The sequence below is a fragment of the Rana temporaria genome, chromosome 1, assembly GCF_905171775.1.
Source record: "Rana temporaria chromosome 1, aRanTem1.1, whole genome shotgun sequence".
Lineage (NCBI taxonomy): Eukaryota > Metazoa > Chordata > Amphibia > Anura > Ranidae > Rana > Rana temporaria.
The window spans coordinates 423812532-423836391 of record NC_053489.1 but is presented as its reverse complement, the minus strand read 5'-3'; the positions used below and the strand labels follow the sequence as shown (position 1 = coordinate 423836391).

Sequence of the window (23860 nt, the reverse complement as noted above, 5' to 3'; positions counted from 1 at the left end):
AATGCATGTAATGGTAGTATGTATATGAATTCTGTTTTTTCATTTCACGCGCCTTTATTATGAGAAGACTGCTTATTCATTTTTCATCATATGCTCAGGTTGAACTATCCTGGATTTGGCAGGTTTACGTTAAAGTTCATGTAAAATGCTGGCATAGTGTATTGTAAAGCATTTTACATGAGGTTCTATTTATCTCCATAGCAGATGTGCTCACTTTAAAATGCATGTAAAAGGCATGTACTGTGGTTTTTAAATGCATTTTATACGCAAATCTATTCATCTCCGTAACAGATACATTTGTGTAAAAAAATGACTTTTAAAAGCATAGATAAAACCGCATCACTGAATTTACTATAATGAGCAGAACTAGTCGCGCACTTTAGGTGTAGCGTCTGGTGCAATTAGATGCACCAAAAAATGCAAAAGTGGGGCAATGCCCTAAACACAACAATTACAATAATGATCCAAAATAAAGCACACTTAAAATACACTACAGTGCCCCTTTAAGAAATGTGACAGCCACAATTATCATTTTGGGATCATCTCTTATCATTGTAAGTTGCCCATATTAAATCCATTTAAGAGTCCTACTCGAAATTTGTCCTAATTAAATCTTAAAATAGAAATCTGTGTAATTGCCACTTGGTGTATTCATATGGAAATGCTGTACAAAGGGATAAGGCTACTGCTAAAGATAGTTCCATACTAACCTGTAGAAATAATTGATGGCAGTGAAATGTGTGGCTACCCAGGTAATATACTTTATCATTTGGAATTCATGAAACACACTGTAAAGGGAATTAGGGATCATTATAGTAATACTTCACATTCATTCCATTGCCTGATAGGACTGAACCATGATTAATAGAAACCAAAGTAAAGATGCAGCACCAAGGAATAAACGGGCTCCAGGATAAGCAGTAGAGGTACGTAACATTAAATTGAGTTAAAACACTTGCTTTTACAGCACAAATCAGCTTGTTCACACAGTGGGCAGCAAAAGCAGGCGCCTGAGCCCCAGTTTTGCAATGCTAGCCGTTGCAGTGCGATGATCCAGCCCTTTTGAGGTAAACCAGTTGGTGGGGAGGCGGCATGTTTTCTCCTCATCAGTCCCTCAGGTACCCACCAAAGACCAGCACAGCGCTGGTTTGAGTGAGGACTTAGGTTGGGGGGGCGAGATGAGGGGGTAATAATGTTACCTAAACATTTCTACTTTAACCCCTGAATCCCGGCCCTTAAAGGTGTTGTAAAGGTACAATTTTTTTCCTAAATATCTTCCTTTACCTTAGTGCAGTCCTCCTTCACTTACCTCATCCTTCCATTTTGCTTTTAAATGTCCTTATTTCTTCTGAGAAATCCTCACTTCCTGTTCTTCTGTCTGTAACTCCACACAGTAATGCAAGGCTTTCTCCCTGGTGTGGAGTGTCGTGCTCGCCCCCTCCCTTGGACTACAGCAGAGTCAGGACGCTCTCTACGTTGCAGATAGAGAAAGGAGCTGTGTGTTAGTGGGTGTCCTGACTCTCATGTAGTCTCATGTAGACAAATTGTACCTTTACAACCCCTTTGAGGCCCCGTACACACGTCCGAGAAACTCGCTGTGCAAAACACATCGTTTTGCTCGTCGAGTTCCTTGTGAAGCCGCCGAGGATCTCGGCGAGCCAAGTTTCCCCATTGACTAACGAGGAAATAGAGAACATGTTCTCTATTTGGCCCGACGAGAGCCTCGTCGGTTTCCTCAGCCAAAAGTGTACACACGGCCGGTTTCCTCAGCAGAATACGGCTCCCATCGAGTTTCTGGCTGAATTCTGCCGAGAAACTCGGTCGTGTGTACGGGGCCTAAGAGTTCTAAAAGCTGGGAGGTGGGCATTTGGGTCATGTGACAGCTATGATTGGTTTTCACAGCGGTCACATGATCAGAAAGCTCCCAGACGCAAGGATGCACTGGGAAAGGATGCACTGGGAGCCTACTCATCCACGCTGGCTACCGTGCTGGCAGCGCGCTGTAAGTTGCATATATGCAGCCACTCGGCATCAAGGACCACCTGCCGAGAGGCCACATATATGCGTACGACCAGCGCCAAAGGGTAAATGTAGGGAATGCCAGATAAATAAAAGGTCCGCCCACCTCCATTTGTTGAGAGCTTTTTATTAATGGAAGCTATAATTCAAATTCAAATTAATGGAAGGGGATACATAGTCAGCACTGCTGACGAGTGCTTGTGACGAGTCCATGCGTCTGTATTAACCCCTGCAGCACCAAAAGATTACTGCTGTGAGGTTATGAGGCGAAGGGACAGAGGAATTTGAATTTCAACTAAGGCCTCGTACACACGACGGGACATGCGTACGACCAGCGCCAAAGGGTAAATGTAGGGAATGCCAGATAAATAAAAGGTCCGCCCACCTCCATTTGTGGAGAGCTTTTTATTAATGAAAGCTATAATTCAAATTAATGGAAGGGGATACATAGTCAGCACTTCTGGCGAGTGTTTGTCACGAGTCCATGCGTCTGTATTAACCCCTGCAGCACCAAAAGATTACTGCTGTGAGGTTATGAGGCGAAGGGACAGAGGAATTTGAATTTCAACTAAGGCCTCGTACACACTGCTGGCGGATTTTGGTCTGATGGCTGTACACACCATCAGACCAAATTTCCCGCAGACAGCGAACGCGGTGACTTGGCCGCAACGATGACGCGGCGACGTGCGCGACCCTGGAAGGTCAATGCTTCCACGCATGCGTCGAATCACTTCGACACATGCGAGGGCTTTCGGGCGAGCGGACATGTCCGGTGAGTCGTACAGACGACCGAACATGTCCGACGGACAGGCTTCCAGTGGACATGTTTCTTAGCATGCTAAGAAATATTTGTCCGCTGGAAACCTGTCCGATCCGCCGGAAAATTGTCCGGTCGGCCGTACAGACGACCGAACATGTCCGCGGAAACTGGTCCGCGGACCAGTTTCTGCAGACATGTTCGGTCGTGTGTACGAGGCCTAAGAGAGCAGCCACCAGCACAATGGACATCTCTCATGAGGCACACTCCCAAAGCTAGAAATAAGTATTCAGTTATAGTTGCAAGTATTCTAGACAGGAGTTTCTTCTAGCAAAATAGCATTGTTTTTCTGAGAACTGTCACATAACCGAAAACTAATCTGTTTAATATTCTTATGTTCAAGATCCTCCAAATCATCATCTGCATTTAATTAGCCAAGTTTAGACATTTGTGAAAGTCTGAATCCAAATGAAGCAGAAGGTGTGTTACGCTGCATGAATGTGCATATGTGAAATTCTGATAAATGAGATCGTTAGACATAAAAGAGGATGTGATAGAAATTCACCGCAACTTCTCTATGCTTGTCAGGAATGTTTTCTCTTAGCGCAATTAGTTTTGCTGGGCTAGAATTCTCTTTCAGTTTCAATTAAACTAACCCAGGGAAACCATTTCCTGACAGAAATATGAGGCCTTCCATTATAGACTTCTCATTCCGCATATTCTGGCTGGCTATTATGGTGAGCCTCCAGATCAAAACAATACAGTCTCTAACCCAGAAAAATTATACAGATTAGGAGTTAGGACTTTTCTCCTGAGCAGCATGCAGGCACTCTGAAAGCATTGAAGCCATTCAGTAGGCAACAAAGTCCGCAAACAGTTTGCTGAAGACAAGCAGACCAAGGACATGGATTACTGGAACCAAGTCCTGTGGTCTGATGAGACCAAGATAAACTTATTTGGTTCAGATGGTGTCACGCGTGTGTGGTGGCAACCAGGTGAGGACTTCAAAGACAAGTGTGTCTTGCCTACAGTCAAGCATGGTGGTGGGAGTGTCATGGTCTGGGGCTGCATGAGTGCTGTCGGCACCGGGGAGCGTTCATTGAGGGAACCATAAATGGCAACATGTACTGTGACATACTGAAGCAGACCATGATCCCCTGCCTTTGGAGACTGAGCTGCAGGGCATCATTCCAACATGATAACGCCACAAACACACCTCCAAGACAGCCGCTGCCTTGCTAAAGAAGCTGAGGGTAAAGGTGATGGACTGGCCAAGCATGTCTCCAGACCTAAACCCTATTGAGCATCTGTGGGGCATCCTTAAACGGAAGATCTTTAACATCCACCATCTCTGTGATGTCGTCATGGAGGAGTGGAAGAGGACTACAAACTGTACACTCACTACTTTACAGCCAAGTGTCATTTCTGCAGTTTTTTCACGTGAAGCCTAGGTTCACATTGGAGCGATTTGTCATGCGATTTGAGAGATCAAATCGTATCACAAGTCGCAGCCTATTGGCGGCAATGGCACTGTTCCAATCGGTGCGACACCGATTTTGCGGCGCCGCACCGATTTGCAAAAGTAGTTCCTGCACTACTTTTGCCGATTTCAGGTACGATTTCTATAGACATCTATGTATGAAGCCACACAAATGTCTATCAAGTAGCACCTGAAATCACGCTGACCTTGCTACTTTGAAATCGCGATACTTCAAGTAAAGTAGCACGATTTCAAAGTAGCATCAGTGTGAACCAGGGCTAAAAGATATAATAAAAGATTTACAAAAATGTGAGGGGTGTACACACTTTTGTAAGATACTGTGTGTATGTGTATATATAAATATACACATACACACACACACACGCGTGTGTGTGTGTGTGTAACAGGGGTGCCTTGGCAAAATGACAAAAAAAAAATCAAAAACTGTATACAAGCCAGCAGGTGGATGAAGCCTGCCTTTGAGTTAGACAAAGTCACAGGTTTTCATTGCACACCATTACAACCGTTAGAACGACCAATGACATCATCAGTTGATAAAGCATAGCATCCTTATTTGACCCTCCCCCACCCCTCTCCATCAGCGTTGGGGTCGCATTAGCTGAGTGATGGAGAAAAACTGAGGGAGAAGAGAAACATTGGAATACTAGTCAATACCAGTTTATAAAACTGTATTTACTTTGGAAGAATAAATCACCTCTAACGTTGGATATCCTACCTGTGTGGATGTTTCTGCTTTTTGTAAAACTATTAGAATAGTTTTTACATTTTAGAATGGGGCGCTGTGAGACTCTCCATAATTTTTAAAGGGTGCCTCGAAACTGTCCATAATATTTCAAAGTAAAAGTATTACTGCTCAAAAAAATAAAAGTATCACTGCACCACGTGTTGTTGGTTAGCGACCTAAACCCCAGAGAGAATCTGTGGGGTATTGTCAAGTGGAAGAGACACCAGACCCAACAATGCAGATGAGCTGAAAGCAACCTGGGCTTCCATAACACCTCACCACTGCCACAGGCTGATTGCTTCCATGCCACGCCGCATTGATGCAGCAATTCATGCAAAAGGAGTCCCGACCAAGTATTGAATGCATACTATACTGTACATGGACATACTTTTCAGTAAGCCAACATTTCTGTATTAGAAATCTTTTTTGTATTGGTCTTATGTAGGGCCGTGGAAATTAGAGATTAATTCCTCGATTAATCATTCATTTTTTGATCGATCGAAATTCTTTTGATCGGATCTAGTGGTGCAACGGATCGTAAATGATCCGTGATCCGAACGGGTCACCATATGCGGATCAGCACACCACGTGATCCACGGAGCTCCGCTGCTGCCTCGGCCATAGGAAAGGCAGTGGCTTCGGCCTAGCTCCCGGAGTGGCGGCCATCTTGGTCCACCCGGCGGTGAGCATAGAGCGGCGCTCTGACGTCATCACCCAGGTCTCAACTACTTGTATTCAGCTGGTTTCTCTGTTAAGACTAAGCAAACACTAATCTTCCTATACAGTGGGGGAGATGTGGACCATATTACATTGGGGAGGTGTTTATGGATTACAGTGGGGGTGATTGTGGATATTACAGTGGGGGAGATGTCTGTGGATATTACAGTGAGGAGATGTCTGTGGATTACAGTGGGGGAGATGTCTGTGGATATTACAGTGGGGGAGATGTCTGTGGATATTACAGTGGGGGTGATTGTGGATATTACAGTGGGGGAGATGTCTGTGGATATTACAGTGGGGAGATGTCTGTGGATATTACAGTGGGAGAGATGACATGGATATTACAGTGGGGAGATGTCTGTGGATATTACAGTGGGGGAGATGTCTGGATTACAGTGGGGGAAATGTCTGTGGATATTACAGTGGGGGTGATTGTGGATATTACAGTGGGGGAGATGTCTGTGGATATTACAGTGGGGAGATGTCTGTGGATATTACAGTGGGGAGATATCTGTGGATATTACAGTGGGGGAGATGACATGGATATTACAGTGGGGCAGATGTCTGTGGATTACAATGGGGAGATGTCTGTGGATATTACAGTGGGGGAGATGTCTGTGGATATTACAGTGGGGAGATGTCTGTGGATTACAATGGGGAGATGTCTGTGGATATTACAGTGGGGGAGATGTCTGTGGATTACAATGGGGAGATGTCTGTGGATATTACAGTGGGGGAGATGTCTGGATTACAGTGGGGGAAATGTCTGTGGATATTACAGTGGGGGTGATTGTGGATATTACAGTGGGGGAGATGTCTGTGGATATTACAGTGGGGAGATGTCTGTGGATATTACAGTGGGGAGATATCTGTGGATATTACAGTGGGGGAGATGACATGGATATTACAGTGGGGCAGATGTCTGTGGATTACAATGGGGAGATGTCTGTGGATATTACAGTGGGGGAGATGTCTGTGGATATTACAGTGGGGAGATGTCTGTGGATTACAATGGGGAGATGTCTGTGGATATTACAGTGGGGGAGATGTCTGTGGATTACAATGGGGAGATGTCTGTGGATATTACAGTGGGGGAGATGTCTGTGGATTACAATGGGGAGATGTCTGTGGATATTACAGTGGGGACTATATATGGTGGTGATCCAAAAAATGTATGTGTGTTATAATTAATCGAAATTAGTCGATTAATCTTTTAAGTAAACAAATCGATTAATCGACCACGAAAATGTTATTCAGTAACAGCCCTAGTCTTATGTAATAGTCTAATTTTCTGAGATACAGAATTTTGGGTTTATATGAGTTTCAGACTGCTCTATCCTCTTGTGCAGGGTGACTGGTCTTATCTCCGCTCCCTCCTGTAATTTTCTGCAGGCAGCCTGTAGTGGGTGGAGCTGTTGGGCCCCTCCCACAGCTCTGCTCCCTGCACAGGTTGTGTACAGCACAATGATGATGTCCCTGCTACTTTTAAAAGATGTCTGTTTTCAGTGTCATTTAGTGCATTTATATCATTTGTGGTTACAGAGGAATATATTTGAATAAAAGTTTGTGTGCCTGGAGTTTGCCTTTAACTGAGATTATCCTGGAATTATCTACATTACGGATGACTTTTCTTCTCATAAGAAGTCACTTGTTTCCTTGGTTCCCAGAGGGCATAAAAATAATATCCGCTTGCAAGAACCTTGACTAACAAAGTCTATTAGTGGCCACTTATGCCAAGTCGGGGAAAATCACTTTATGACAAAGGACCTTTTAAGATTACTGAAAAAATTGCTCATGGTTTGCATGTAAAACTATTTACTTACCCGTTTCTGGTGCCTTGTCCTCCTCTGTTGGCATTGACTCTCCAAACAAGAACTTGTATTTCGCCTTGGCAACATTTTGGGAGTGAGCTGATGTGCTATTAACCCACACATATCTCTCTGCCTGTTGAGGAAAAATAAAAATAAAAAAAAGGTTCAATGACTCATTACATGCATTATCATATATTATATTCAATATTATATATTTTTTTCTTTCATATGTTTCCTATTAAAATAAAGTGTGTCAAATAGTCTCAGAGTGGTAAAATGTTATGGTTGAGCCTTATTTTTAGCAAATTAATATTAATTTGTCAAACCAATAATCGGGTAAGGAAATGCCCTATTATTTTTACCTTCACTGCAAGGGATCATTTTTTTATTTGTCTGGAGTTGGGCTTTAACCACTTAAGACCCGGACCTTTAGGCAGGTAAAGGACCTGGCCAGTTTTTGCGATTCGGCACTGCGTTTCTTTAACTGACAATTGCGTGGTCATGCGACGTGGCTCCCAAACAAAATTGGCATCCTTTTTTTCCCACAAATAGAGCTTTCTTTTGGTGGTATTTGATCACCTCTGCGGTTTTTATTTTTTGCGCTATAAACAAAAATAGAGCGACAATTCTGATTTTTTTTTATATTTTTTACTTTTTGGTATAATAAATATGCCACAAAAATATATACATAAAAAAAAATTTCCTCAGTTTAGGCCAATACGTATTCTTCTACCTATTTTTGGTAAAAAAAAATTGCAATAAGCATTTATATCTATTGGTTTGCACAAAATTTATAGCGTTTACAAAATAGGGGATAGTTTTATTGCATTTTTATGAATTTTTTTTTTTACTACTAATGGCGGCGATCAGCATTTTTTTTTTCATGACTGCGACATTATGGTGGACACATCAGACAATTTTGACACATTTTTGGGACCATTGTCATTTTCACAGCAAAAAATGCATCAAAAATGCATTGTTTACTGTGAAAATGACAATTGCAGTTTGGGAGTTAACCACTAGGGGGCGCTGAAGGGGTTAAGTGTGACCTCATCTGTGTTTCTAACTGTAGGGGGGCGGGGCTGGACGTGTGACGTCATTGATTGTGTTTCCCTATATTAGGGAACACATGATCAATGACAGCGCCACAGTGAAGAATGGGATAGCTGTGTTTACACACAGCTCTCCCCGTTCTTCAGCTCCGGGGACCGATCGTGGGACTCCAGCGGTGATCGGGTCCACGGGTCCCGCGGCCACAGTCACGGAGCTTCGGCGCGGGCACGCGCTGTGGGCGCACGCCCCACGGCTGGGCACTTAAAGAGGACGTACAGGTACGTGCTTGTGCCCAGCCGTGCCATTCTGCCAACGTATATCTATAGGAGGCGGTCCTTAAGTGGTTAAAGTGTCACTAAACTCAGGACCCTGCATTCACTATATCTGGTCTCCCACAGTACACAGAACATGGACATGCAATAATTTTAGTAAATATAAACTGCTAAATACCTTTTCTAATCAGCAATATATAGCAGTCTTGTGACTTCTATCAGTGTCTGGTTAAAGCTTGTAGGAGGAGTTTTCATCCTCCTCTGACTGTCCTATGAGGTAGCAGGACCCCTGACGCACTGCCTGGACAGTGCTGATTGGCCCTGTGCTGATCACATGCATCCTCCCAAGAAAAAATAAATAAAAAACGCTGTAGCAATAAACATCAAACTGAGCACGTGCACAGTACCCCCAAGGTTCTGTTCTACCAGGTGACAGTGGAAGAAGGGGAGGATCAGAGAGCACAGGATCAAACAGCCTTTTTACACAATGCAGAGGATTAACCCTTAGGTTCCACAGTGAGTATAACAAGCGTGCTTTATTGCATATACGGGCTGATTTTACTGTTGTGGGTTTAGTAACACTTTAACAACATTTAGTTACGTAAAGGGCTACTGTGTCTCCTGATCTGGCATGATAATCTGTCTCTCTTGTGTGATATAACGTCATTAAAAATTGTACAAAATATGAGTCAGCTGTATGAGACATTCAGCCCACAAACTGCTAACAGGAAATGTAAAGCCAATGATCTAAGACATACAAATGTGTTTTTTCAGAATGGACCAGCTAATGCAATTTCTTTTTTCTTCAAATAGCTTGAAAACATGAATGTTTTATATCCCTGATCGGTAAACCGCTTCAGTTTACAGAGCTCTAATAACGATAATGTAGGCAATACTACAAACTGTCAGCATTTAAGTTACAATAATGGGAGATGCATGCAACTACATTATCAGAGTGCTACAACATATTTCATAATTGGGGCTTTCTTTTCATTGTGTATAAAACATACAGGCAGCCCGACAGATTTCAGCTGGTACTTTCCTAATATATACAAAGAAATTTCTAGGGGACAAGAATGTCACACTGTCCTTATAAACATATCTCTACGTGTTTGAGATCTATTCAACAAGCCTGGGGTAGCAGTTGTATTGTTTTTCATTTAAAGGGGTTGTAAAGGTTTGTTTTTCATTTTCTAAATAGGTTGCTTTAAGCTCGTGCATTGTTGGTTCACTTACCTTTTCCTTCAACTTCCCTTTTTTTCTTTGTCTGAATTTCTCACTTCCTGTTTCTCCTCAGTAAGCTTTCCACCATCATCCGAGCGGTGGTTAGTCAGCCAGAACAGCTTACTGAGGAGGAACAGGAAGTGAGAAATTCAGACAAAGAAAACAAAGAAGAAAAAAGGGAAAAGGGAAATTGAAGGAAAAGGTAAGTGAACCAACAATGCACTAGCTTAAAGGAACCTATTTAGAAAATAAAAAACAAATCTTTACAACCCCTTTTTAAGCTGGCCATACATGGATCAGAATTCAGCAGTTTTCTCGATTGACTTCTTACGAAGGGGCCTGCTGAAAAATAAAAATTCGATCAGCACTGCGGCCAATAGTCTGCAGCGCTGATCTGTGTATTCTGATTCTGATGGCAGGGCGGCGGGGCGGATGGTGGAATCAGTTCATATTTTTTTTCCCAGGAGCTGGCTAGAAAATCCAGCATAAACAAAATGCTAATTTTGGTGCACAACAATGTGCGTTTATGAGTATATGGCTTTTAGAAGCGTATGCACGTAAACTCAATTTTAGAATCTTCATTCATTTGAGAAAGAAAAATGCCTGTATGCGTTTTCTTGTCTGCACGTGTGCCCGAGACTTTATTGTTACCATAACATACAGTAATGTAACTATGTATAAAATAACTGGAATGGCACCCCCATGCATCAGAAAACACGGCACATTTTTGGGTGCATGAAACCGCATGTGGTTTTGGTTTTATGCAGCCACATAAAAAAAAAAAAAAAGCAGTCAGGGACCCTGCGTTTCTTGCAGGTACAGCCCATTTAACCCCCACCCCAACAGCATGAACCTAGCCTTAAAGCCTTTGTTACCCCAACACTTCATATTCCTGATATGTGCCTGCTGTACCATGTACTTGTATGAGAAAGTATCCTGTTCTCTTCGTATTGCTTCCTTAATGTGAAATCCCTAGTGTTGCTGCCAGTCCCTCTGCTTTCCTATTAAACACTGACCACACTAAGCAGGAGAACACACTGTGGTCAGTTCTCTAGCTATGCTGGGAACTCAGTGTACTTTCAGACTTGTCCTGACCCCCCCCCCCCGCTGCACAGCTATTCACCGACAAGCTCCGTGTGCTGCTGCTTAACTGCCCCCAGCTCTTATGCAGCTGAAAACTGAGTTAATTAAAACACATATAAAAAAAAATAAAGTATTTATAAATGTATTTTTATATCTATACACAAGTGCTTTGCTTTTCATTTCTATTTTAAACTGAATGGGTTGTTTTGCAAGGTGATCATTTACAATCACTTTAAGGAAGAAGGAGCTCATGAGATTTTCATAATACAGTAAAACCTTGGTTTGAGAGTAATTTGGTTTGAGAGCGCCTTGCAAGACAAGCAATTTTTTTTTATCAATTTTGACTTGATATACAAGCAATGTCTTGATATACAAGTAGCGTCATGTCACAGCTACATATACAAGAGAAAAGAGGCGCCTGCAAGTGTAGCAATATGGTTACATTTAATGAAGGTACAACATTTAGCAACTTATTGCTACACTTAGAGGCGCCTCTCTTCTCTTTTATACTCTTCTAATGCCCTTTTGGAGGCCTCCATTTGTGGATGGACATTGTATGATTACACAACATTGCTACAATCTTTTTATATGGACTATAAACTGAAGGACCTATGAATAAATGGTTGTGGAACGAATCATTTGATTTTCCATTATTTCTTATTTAGGGAAATTTGCTTTGATATACAAGCGCTTTGGATTACAAACATGCTTCCGGAACAAATTATGCTCACAATCCAAGGTTTTACTGTATTTTTTTATAGATACCATTATATGGGACACAGATGTATACCGTTATTGGTACTGAATATACTTTTTTGCTTTGCAGATTTAGCTCTTTATTCACACTGATATGACGTGGGAAACCCATCGATTCCTATGCGCTTGCTGCACCATATAGCAATCGCATTGTGATCTGTTGCAAGTGTCATTTAAAAGTTAACAACACCCCAAAAGCAGATTGCAAAACACGGTGCGTTTCCCTGAACCCTACTTGCATGGATGTTTACACCCATGCAATCCGGGTCCAGTGTGAACAAAACAAAGCTGCCCACACTTTTTTCATGTGGATAAGGTGCGATTTGAGGCATTCATAATGAATGGGCTCAAATCGCACCACACAGAATCAAATGTGATTCGCACAGGAATACAAGTGTGATCACAAGCGGTGTGCAGTGTGATCCAGAGCTAAGTGACACCTGTCTGTGTCAAGCATGTCATGTTAAATGGGCAGTACTGCCACCAAAAATAACCCATTCAAATGAATTAGGCAGCAAGGCAACCGCCCTTCAAACAGATGCAATGCATGCAGTTGCGGCGTATGCATTGAGGAGGTGAGATATCTCCTCCTAGCCACCTGTCAAACACCCTCTAAAAATCAATCTACTACAGATTGTTTTTTTTTGTTTTTTAGAGGAGTGGCAAGGACTGCTGCATGTTTCAATGAGCCCTTAGTATCACTACTTATTAGTTGGAGGTAAAAAAAGCACACAAAAAGTTTACACACAGAGATCCACGTCTCTGGCTCTGTAACTGCCTATCGCGGGCACCCGGCGGACATCGCGGCCGCCAGGCACACGCATCGGTACCCGCGGGACGTGGCGGGCACACACGAGCGTGACCGGAGGCGTACACGCCCCCTAACGGCCTGGAGGCACAAGGACGTCATAAGACGTCCACCCAGGATGGAAGAGCCACCTTGTGGACGTCATATGACAATACGTTCGTATTGAAGTGGTTAAGGTGAAAGAAACACAAAGGTTACAACCCCTTTAAGTAGCGTATGTGTGTGGTTACTTTTTGGAAAAGAAGGATATCATTTAGTTTCATTTTAAATGCATGTATCATTTAACCCAGAAGATGAAGGCCATCTAGTGCCAGAGAGAAATTTCTGGGGAAGGGATAGGGGAGTGCAGCACCAGAGAGGATGCAGGTATTGCGACCAGAGATACTTTTTTGATAATGAAGATAATAGTTAGGCTATTCAAAAGTGAGTACACGGGATTCCCCCACTGACAGCAGAAATGTGAACAAAAAAAAAAGCCAGCAATTACCGGTTAAGGAGCAGGGCCACCACATCCTAAACAACCAATGACTCACTCAGCTGTCAGTGGGGTGCCCCTTTGACAGTTAAAGTGTAAACAAAGTCCCGGCAATTAATGCTGTCCTAAAAAAAAAAAAGCAGGCAGATAATGTCTATCAACATTGCTCAGCCTCTAAAACAGAAAGGTAAAACGAAACATTGTTTCATTTTGTACTGTTCTATTTATTCACCTACAGATCAATGGTTTCTGTGCTGATGAAGTCAGTTAAAACTTGCATGGGTGCTTAAAGCGGAGTTCCAGTAATTTTTTTGTTTATTAAAAGTCCGCAGCTACAAAAAGTGTAGCTGCTGACTTTTAATAAACACACACTCGCCTGTCCCACGATCCAGTGGTGCACTCACCCCAGCCATGTTCTCCCCATCACAGAGCACAGCGAGCGGTGCTGTGCTCTGTGACTGGTCCCGAAGTCTTCTAGGACCTGTCAAGTGGGAGCAGGTTCCTATCAAAGTTGGGTACCTGCTCCCCCCCCCCCCTCCCCAAAAGCTCAGTTACACAAACAGGGGCCATGGAGAAGGCCTTAAAGTGTAAGTTCCACTTGTGTGGAACTCAGCTTTAACCTGTGGCCCTCCAGCTGTTGTGGAACTACAAGTCATACCCTTTTGTAATGGTCAGTCTTGCAATGCCTCATGGGCCTTAGGCCCCGTACACACGACCAGTTTCCTCGGCAGAATTCAGCTTCCGACCGAGTTTCTGGCTGAATTCTGCCGAGGAAACTGGTCGTGTGTACACTTTCAGCCGAGGAAGCCGACGAGGAGCTCGACGAGGAAATAGAGAACATGTTCTCTATTTCCTCGTTGTTCTATGGGAGCTCTCGTCCCGCCGAGCTCCTCGGCGGCTTCAGTGCTGAACTGGCCGAGGAACTCGATGTGTTTGGCACGTCGAGTTCCTCGGCCGTGTGTACGAGGCTTTATAGTTTTGGAACAGCTGGAGGCTGAGCACCCATGAAAAAGCAACCAACGCTTTGTACCATTGCTGACAGCTGAAGTGTAAACAAAATAGTTGCAGGCAGGTATCGTTAATTAGTATTGGCGAGTACTAAAAAAAAAAATATATATTTGTACTCCTACTTGCTGTAAAAAAAACAATGGAACCGTTCCAATAGGACCGAGTCAAGTCACTGCATCTTAGAAAAAGGTTCCTGTACTACTTGGGGGTGACTTCGGAGCGGCTTGCATTGACTTCTATACAGAAGTCGTTCTGCAAGCCACGCTGAAGTCGCGCTGTATGGGAAAGCTTCAGAGTTGGATGGGAGTTGGGCGACTTTGAAGCTGCCCCTGTATAAACATTTTTTTTTACCACATCCCAAATTTTGCAGATTTTCACAATTTGTGGGTGCTCAAAGAACATAACCCCAGCAAAGTTCGGGGGTCGACTGTATATCTGATGGTAAAATACCTTCAAAGGGGTTGTAAAGGTTTGTTTGTTTAATTTTCTAAATAGATTCCTTTAAGCTAGTGCATTTTTTGTCTGAATTTCTAACTTCCCGTTTCTCCTCAGTAAGCTTGCCCCTATCATCTGGCTGGGGGTTAGTCAGCCAGAACAGTTTACTGAGGAGGAACAGGAAGTGAGAAATTCAGACAAAGAAAACTAAGTAAAAAAAACACTTAGAAGGGAAATAGAAGGAAAAGGTAAGTGAACCAACAATGCACTAGCTCAAGTGTCGGTTCACACATGGGAAACCCAACCCGACTTACAGTGTGACTTTGCAAGGCAATTTGGAGGAGACTTCAGCAAGACTTTGTGCAACTTACAATGCGACTTAAAGTTGCGTCCAGGACAGGTGACTTTGGCTGTGGCCAATCACAGAATAATCAGCTCTGTGGGAGGGAGGGGCTTGCCTGGGTAAACCATTTTCTTTTCCTGTAAAGTTGCTTCAGTTAAGATGGAGATCCGACTTTGGAGGTGACTTCCATTGAAATCTATGGGTACAAGTCGCCTTGAAGTACTACAGGAAACTTTTCTGAAGTCGGAGCAACTTCAGTAGTATACATTAAGACAGCTCTCATTCACTTCAATGGAATTTCTTATGTCCAGCGACTTGGGGCAACTTGAGGTCTGACAAGTCGGATCCCAAGTTGCTGTAGTGTGAACCGGTACTAAAGGAACCTATTTAGAAAATAAAAAACGAACCTTTACAACCCCTTTAACCTTGGATTTGGCGTTGATAAAATGTATTGTGTTCTATTTGAGACCACCAGATGGCAATACAGAGTTTTTCTGGCATAATGAAAATCGTGACCAGTGAGAGGAAATAAAGAAAAAAAGAAAATTGAACTTTGATCTATACTGGAAAATCTAAACACATAAATTCACTTCATATGACTGATAGAGAAAGCCTGCCTCCTCCCCATGTGTATGGGAGGCGCAATTCTTCATCTCATCTGAAAAGTTAACCGCTCTTGCAAACACACGGCACATCTGCAGGAATGTCGCAGGAAAGCTTTTTGAAGAAAGTAGTGCCCAAGAACCAGACATGTTTTATTCTACACGGTCCTTGCAGCAATATGAGCAGCCATTATAAACCTTAGTTGTTAAATCTGTTGTTGCAGGACGGGCTTAGGTGCCGCAATTTCCATTTAAAGAGAAGTTTGTTCATTTTTGTTAAGGCTGCATTCACACTATAGCGTACTGAATCGCGGCGTTTTGTCCCGCGAATTGCGGCGGCAAATAGCGGCGTTTTGTACTGCGATTCGCGGCAACAAAACGCCGCGATTGTGAATGCAGCCTGTGACCCCCTCTATGGAGATGGTTCACATCTCCTAGCCGAACGCCGAAAGACGCCTGAAAAAAAGGTCTGGGATCTTTTTTCAGGCGGCAGGCGGCAGGCGTTCGGCGTGGAGATGTGAACCATCTCCATAGAGGGCAATGCTAAAGCATCCCTCTGGCGTGTCGGGGCGGCAGCGGCGTTCACACTACAGGCGTATATACGCCTAGGTGTGAACGGGGCCTTAGTCTTATGCCGCGTACACACGACCGTTTTTCATGATGAGAAAAATTCAATTTTTTTAATTGGTCGTGAAAAACGGTCGTGTGTAGGCTCCAGAGCATTTTTTTGCCGTAAAAAATTTAGAACATGCTCTATTTTTTCTCGTCGTTTTTCACGTCGTGAAAAACGGTTGTGTGTACGCTTTAACGAGGGGGAAAAAACATCCATGCTCAGAAGCAAGTTATGAGATGAGAAAATTTGCATAAGCAGCCCAAAGGGTGGCCCAAAGGGTGGCGGAGTATTTTGTGGGTACAAGCCAGCATTTAGCACAATGCAGTCACGGCACTTTTTTGGCACACGCCACGTACCTCACCTTTTTTTTTTTCTCCATGTGTCTGTCTTTTCCAAGTTCGAATATTAGAAGGCATGCAGGATTGAAATCAAAACACCTAATTAAACAAACATTCAGACTTTTTTTTACCACACATTTTAACTTTGTAAAGCAAGCAAATTACTCAGAGATTGTTAACTTTTACATAATGCTTAGGTGTCAATTACGCTGCCAGAAAAAAATGTTTTTATACACGTATACAGGAGTGTAAACTGATTCTATTGGCTGGAATATTCATTTATTCTAGCCACTGGAATACATTTTTTATACACGTTTACACGCTTAGAGGTGTACATTACGCTGGGAAACTTCTCTCTTAGCGCAGGTTTAGGGCATTTTTTTATGTCCCTGAACGCTGCTCTTAAAGTCATTCTAAAGGAAGATTAAAAGTGTTACTACCATAGCCAGCCGCTGGCTAAGGGGAGAGGAAGTCCCCGCGCTCCTGAGCTGTGTTTCTACGGAGCCGTACTCTATAGACTTACACAGTGGGACTTAGGCCCGCCCCCCACTTCCTCTGATTGACAGTTAACTGCTCAAATGCAGTGTAAAGAGGGGAGCAAAGATGCAGCCCTGCACAGCGCTGATCTCTTCCCCCCTCTATTCCCCTTCATACAGGGGCACTGAAAATGTTTTTTATCTTAATACAAGCAATGCATTAGGCCCCTTTCACACAGCGCTAAAAATAGCGCCTAAATACCGCCTGAAAAACTCCTGCCCAGCATTCTCAATGTAAAAGCCCGAGGGCTGGCAGGATGCGCTAGCAGGAGAGAAAAAAATCTCCTGCAGGCAGCATCTTTGGAGCCGTGAGAGGGGCGGTATGTATACCGTGCCTTCACCACTCCTTCCCATTTAAAACAATAGGAAACAATAGGAAACCGTGGTAATACCACCCGCAATGCGCCTCTAGAGAGGCGCATTGCTGGCGGTATTAACCCTTTATCGGCCGCTAGCGGGGGTTAATACCGCACCGCTAGCGGCTGAATCTCGCGGCGATTCCAACGGTATAGCGCCACTATTTTTTGCGGCGTTTTATATCTCCACCGCGCCTCCCGCCCCAGTGTGAAAGGGGCCTTAAGGTAAAACATCTTTTTTCCGTTTAGTAACACTTTAAGGTAAAAAAAAACCTTCTGGGTGCAACTCCTCCCAAACCTTCCCCCCACAGCCCCCCTTATCCCTTTCTCGCCGAGCGTAAGCAAATATGCTTTCGGGGGTTATACCGGGATGATAACCGCAGCTGCGGGCATCATCCCGGTATCATCTTTTGGAGCCAACGATTGGCTTTTCAGGGGTAACAACTGATGCGGCTAAAAGCCAATCGGTTGTTATCCCGGAGGAGCGGGAGTGGACATCCCCCTCTCCCGCCTCCTCCGCCGCTCTTACTGGGCCTCCCGTGCCACCGGGAGACCCGATCCACGACGCGCCACCTCCGGTGCCTAGAGAGAGACTGAATCAAAGCTGCGAACGGCTTTGATTCAGTCTCTTCAATGTAAACACAGAAGCAACAACATGACGTCACTTCCAGGTTTCTCGGCTGCCAATGGCGCCGGATTAAAAAAAATTCAGAATTCGCCGTTTTCGGCGATCTGAATACTTTTAAGTGCAAAGGAGGGATCGGGGGTCGTTTAGACCCTCGATCCCTCCATAAAGAGTACCTGTCACCAAAATAAATAAAATAAATAAGAAAAGCGTCGCCTATGGAGATTTCTAGGTACCGTAGTTGTCGCCATTCCACGAGTGTGTACAATTGTAAAGCGTGTCATGTTTGGTATCTATTTACTCGGCGTAACATCATCTTTCACATTATACAAAAAAATTGGGTTAACTTTTTACTTTGGAATTTTTTTTAAATTCATGAAAGTACATTTTTCTAAAAAAGTTGCATTTAAAACACCGCTGGACAAATACCGTGTGACATAAAATATTGCAACAATCACCATTTTAATCTCTAGATTCTCTGCTAAAATATATATAATGTTTGGGGGTTCTAACTAATTTTCTAGCAAAAAATACGGATTTTAACTTGTAAACACCAAATGTTAGAAATAGGCTTACTCATAAAAGGGTTATACTTACCTGAGCCCGATCTTGATCCAGCAGTGTGCATAAGAGCCTCCGCTCTCCAGTGTTTCTCTTGCCTCAATGGCTCACGCAGCACCGGGAACCAATGGCCCCTGCGTCTGTCAATCACAGTCAGTGAGCCAATGAGGAGAGAGCAGGGGTGGGGCCGGTCCGTGTATGAATGGATAATGTCCATTCACAGGAGCACAGCTTGATTGCGAGCCTGCTCAAGTGCCCCATTGAGGCTGGGTTCACACTACGGTTTTCCCGTCCGTCAGCCGCATACGATTTCAGTATTGAAAACGTACGGGCCCGGACGGGAAAACGTATAGATAGACAATGCATTGCAAATCGTATGCACTCAGATGCATCCGGGTGCGTACGATTTGCTGGCAAAACGTTTTTTAAACGTACGCAAAACCGTGTTCAACCACGGTTTTGCGGTCGTTTTTAAAACAGTATGGCAAACGCATACGTTTTCCTTTAACATTAATGTCAATGGAAAACGCACATATGTGCGGTTCCATACGTTCCCGTCCGTTTCAGCCGCATACGGTTTTTCATATAAATCGTATGCGGCTGACGGACGGGAAAACCGTAGTGTGAACCCAGCCTAAGCAAGAGGCTTGCTATTGGGGGCACTTGGCAGGGGGGGGGGGGGGAGCGGGGGGCTGCTCTGTACAAAACCATTGTACAGAGCAGTGAAGTATGACATGTTTGTTATTTATTTTAAATTCTAACCTTTCCAATCACTCTAAATATACATGTAAATGATACAATGTGCATATGCACATTAGATAACCTACAGCTGCTTTCAAGTGGAGTTCCACCCATTTAAAAGTCAGCAGCTACAAAAAGTGTAGCTGCTGAATTTTAATAATCAGACGCATGCGGGCACACAAAGCCTTACTCCTCTCCGCGGCTCTGGCATTGCAAGTGTGGGAGCCCGGCTGTGGCTTCACAGCCGGGTGCGCACTGCTTTGCGCATTGTGAATGGTCGTACAATCTTCTGGGACCTGTGACGTGCAGAAAGGGAGGGGGAGAGGGAAACTTCCTTGCGGCGCAGCGGCACCGGGGGAGGAATTGGGAGCTGGGTGCCTAACAAAACTGGGTACCCGCTCCCCCCCCCCCCCCCCCCAAAAAAAATTACATGCCAAATGTGGCATGTCAGGGGGTCACCAGTACTTAAAGCGGAACCCCAATTTAAGAGGCATAAAAACAGATGCTCCTACCAGCAGCATTTTTTCTGCCCGTGTGCATAATACTATTAAAACATTGATTGTTAAAGTATTTAAAAGGAGTCAGTAAAAATGTGCTCTCTCAGTAAAGTTTGTACATTTTGTCATTAAAAAAAGTTGTGGGAGGTTGGCAACCCTGATTACATTGAACGTGAAAACTGTTATAATCACACAGAACTGCGGACCTTCTAGCTGTTTACTAATGAGCTCAGAAGACTTGATGAGTATCATAAGGCTGGCCATACATTATACAATTTTCTTGTACAAGTTTCCTTTCACACTGGGGCATTTTTCAGGCACTTTAGTGGTGGAAATAGCCTTTGCCAAGCGCCTGAAAACCACCTCCCATTCATTCAAGTGTGACTTTTCACACTCGGGCGGCGCGCTTGCGGGACGTTCAGAAAAATCCTGCAAGCACATCTTTGGGGCAGGTTGGGAGCGCTGTATTTAGTGCTCCCAAAACGCCCTGCTCATTGTAATAATGCGCTTCAGAAGCAACACGTGAGTTTTTAACCCCTTCTTTGGGGTTAAAAGTGCCCCGCTAGTGGCAAAAAGCACCGTTTAAACAGCGGTAAAGCTCCGCTAAAACGAGCAGTGCTTTACCGCGAACGTGGCCGCAGCCCCAGTGTGAAAGGGGTCTTAGATTTAAACAAACCATATAATAGGAGGTCAAACCTAAACACTTTCAATTTGTATGCAACCAGGCAGACCCTCCTACTACTGTACATTGTTGAAGGTAAATCTAAAGAGAATTGAATAAGAAAATTGTATAATGTATGGCTAACTTGACTGGAGAAACTTAAAGCTGAAATCCGGGATAAGCAATTATTGTCTAAATACAAAAGGTGTGTGTATTCTTACTTATATCTTGGTGTCCTTATTTACTTTTTCAAGATCTGTGCAGTAAGCCTTTGAGCAAAACTGTCTCTTTGCAGGAGCTTTCTGTAACACAGACTAGTCACTGCCACTCCCTCTGTTTGTGCAGGGTGACTGGTCTTGTCTCCGCCCCCTCCTGCAGTTTTCTGCAGGCAACCTGTAGTGCAGGGGTCTCCATACTTTTCAAGCAAAGGGCCAGTTTACTGTCTTTGAATCTTCAGGGGGGCCAGATTCTGACCCCAGGGCCGAGCATCAGTGAGAATAAACATGGCCCCAGTGTTGGTGGGCAGTAGGAGGAGGAATAGTGCTCCATCATTGCTATTAGTGGAAGAAATAGAGCCCCATTGTTGGTGTCATTGGGAGGAATAGTGCCTCATATGGTTGGGAGCAATACTGCCCCAAGGACCGGATAAAGGCTAGCAAAGGGCCACATCCGGCCCTCGGGCCGCAGTTTGGAGACCCCTGCTGTAGTGGGTGGACTTGTTGGGCCCCTCCCACAGCTCTGCTCTCTGCACAGGTTAAGTGCAGCACAGCAATGATACTCGAATCAGTGTACCTGAATTCTTGACAGGCGTCCATTTTTTTTAAAGTCGCAGCTTCCTCCTGGCGTTCCGTTCCGCCTATCACGGAGGTCCTCTCATCCTCAGACAGTTTCCCAGCAGACAATGTGTTCAGTGTTCCGCCAATCACGGACGTCCGGTTGTCTGAGGATGAAAGAATAACCGTGATTGGCGGAACACTGAACACAGTGTCTGCTGGGAAACTGACTCTGAGGATGAAAGGACCTCCATGATAGGCAGAACACAGTGTCAAATGCCTATCACGGAACGGAACTCCAGGAGGAAGCCGCGACTTTTAAAAAATGGACGCCTGTCAAGAATTCAAATACTCTGGCACAGTGAGACTGCAATGGGCACAGTGAGGTATGGCACAGTGAGGTTGCAATGGGCACAGTGAGACTGCAATGGGCACAGTGAGGTATGGCACAGTGAGACTGCAATGGGCACAGCGAGACTGCAATGGGCACAGTGAGACTGCAATGGGCACAGTGAGATATGGCACAGTGAGGTTGCAAATGGGCACAGTGAGGTGTACAAATGGGCATTGTTGGCCCTCTTTTCCGCTTACAGTAGCTTCTGCATTCTCACCCTAGGCTTATACTCGAGTCAATACGTTTTCCCAGTGTTTTGTGGTAAAATTAGGTCCTCGGCTTATACTCTAGTATATATGGTATTTGTTGCAAACAAAGTAGATATAATCCTTTGTGGCTATTGAGGACTAGATTTAATTGAACGTGTGTGCCCGGAGTTCAGCTTTAAAGTGTAAGTGTTGTTAACCACAGCAAGTAAACAGAAAGGCCCGGATTCAGATAGAATTTACGTCGGCGTATCTATTGATACACCGCGTAAGTTCTAGGAAGCGCCGGCGTATCTTCTTTCTGTATTCAGAAAGCAAGGTATGCCAGAATTTTACTAAGATACGGCCGGCGTAAGTCTCTTACACCGTCTTAGTTGCATATTTACGCTGGCCGTAGATTTACGCGTAGAATATGTAAATTAGGTAGATACGCCGATTCAGAAACGTACGTGCGCCCGGCGCATTTTTTTACGTCGTTTACGTAAGGCTTTTTCCGACGTAAAGTTACCCCTGCTATATGAGGCGTACGCAATGTTAAGTATGGACGTCGGGCCAGCGTCGAATTTTCCGTCGATTACGTTGTTTGTGTAAGTCGTTCCCGAATAGGGCTGTATGTAAGTTACGTTCACGGCGAAAGCATTGACTATTTGCGGCGTAATTTGGAGCATGCGCACTGGGATACGTTCATGGACGGCGCATGCGCCGTAAGTCAAAAACTTCATTTACGTGGGGTCAGCCTTGATTGACATACAACACGCCCACTGCCTGGATAATTTGTATTACGCGGGCTTACGCCGGACCACATACGCTAAGCTGCCGTAACTTAGGGCGCAGGTTCTTTCTGAATACAGAACCTGCCTCACTAGGTTACGGCGGCGTAGCGTATCTGAGATACGCCGGGCTTTCTGAATCCGGCCCAAAATCTTGAACGCTTTAGTGCAGGTTAGAAACTTAAAGCGGTTATCTGGCTGCCGGAAATAACACCTATCTTTGCCATTCTTACATTTCTGGTAGTGGCAACACAGCATGGAAATATTGAGCTACTGCAAATTCTAGAAAAATGGTTGTTTCTGATGCTGGGACTAATAATTTCCCTGCAGGGCTGGCTTCATAGATCTTCATGCAGGCACACCTTTGATGTTTGGACAAGCAAAATTTTGCTTTGACCCAGTTTGCATGAATGGTGCTCAGCTTGGAACACAACATTGTTAAATTCTGCCAAGCTGTTTGTCTGATCGAGGTCTAAATCTAAACTCATTATACTAAACAGGATGTGTATGGCCTTGTACTCACGGCAGGACATGTCCGATGAAAACGGTCTGCAGACCGTTTCCATCGGACATGTCTGGCCGGGGACTGCCCGGGGACTTCTGTTCGATGGCTATACACACCATCGAACAGAAGCCCGCGCGTAAACATTACGCGGGGCGTGTCCGCGGTGTCGCCGCGTCGATGACGCGGTGTCGCCGCGACAATGACGCGGCGACGTGGGCGGGCCGCCTTAAATATGCTTCCACGCATGCGTCGAAGTCATTCGACGCATGCGAGGGATGCGGGCGGCAGGACATGTACGGTAGGTCTGTACAGACGACCGTACATGTCCGGGCGGACAGGTTTCCAGCGGACTGTTTTAAAACAAGTCCGGGAAACAGTTGTCCGCTGGAAACCTGTCCGATCCGTCCCAAAATGGTCCGCTCGGGCCAACACACGGCCAAACATGTCTGCTGAAACTGGTCTGCGGACCAGTTTCAGCAGACATGTTTGGTCGTGAGTACGGGGCCTATTACTTCTGTACATATTTACTTTATCTATCATGGTCAGGGCAGGGCCAGTGTGTGTATATATGTATGTATGTATATATACAGTATATATATATATATATATATATATATATATATATATATATATATATACACTGTATATAAACACACAATATCTCACAAAAGTGAGCACAGCCCTCACATTTTT

General features: G+C 44.3%; 1 protein-coding gene across 3 annotated transcripts in view; it reads right to left on the bottom strand.

The window, feature by feature from the left end:
• Positions 1 to 23860, bottom strand: part of PSD3 (pleckstrin and Sec7 domain containing 3) — a 703925-nt gene that overhangs the window by 541114 nt on the left and 138951 nt on the right. For all 3 annotated transcript variants that reach the window (XM_040325287.1, XM_040325286.1, XM_040325291.1), the window contains exon 2: positions 7545 to 7665. In XM_040325287.1, coding sequence (XP_040181221.1) covers positions 7545 to 7665 — 121 coding nt within the window. The remainder of the gene's footprint in view (positions 1 to 7544; positions 7666 to 23860) is intronic.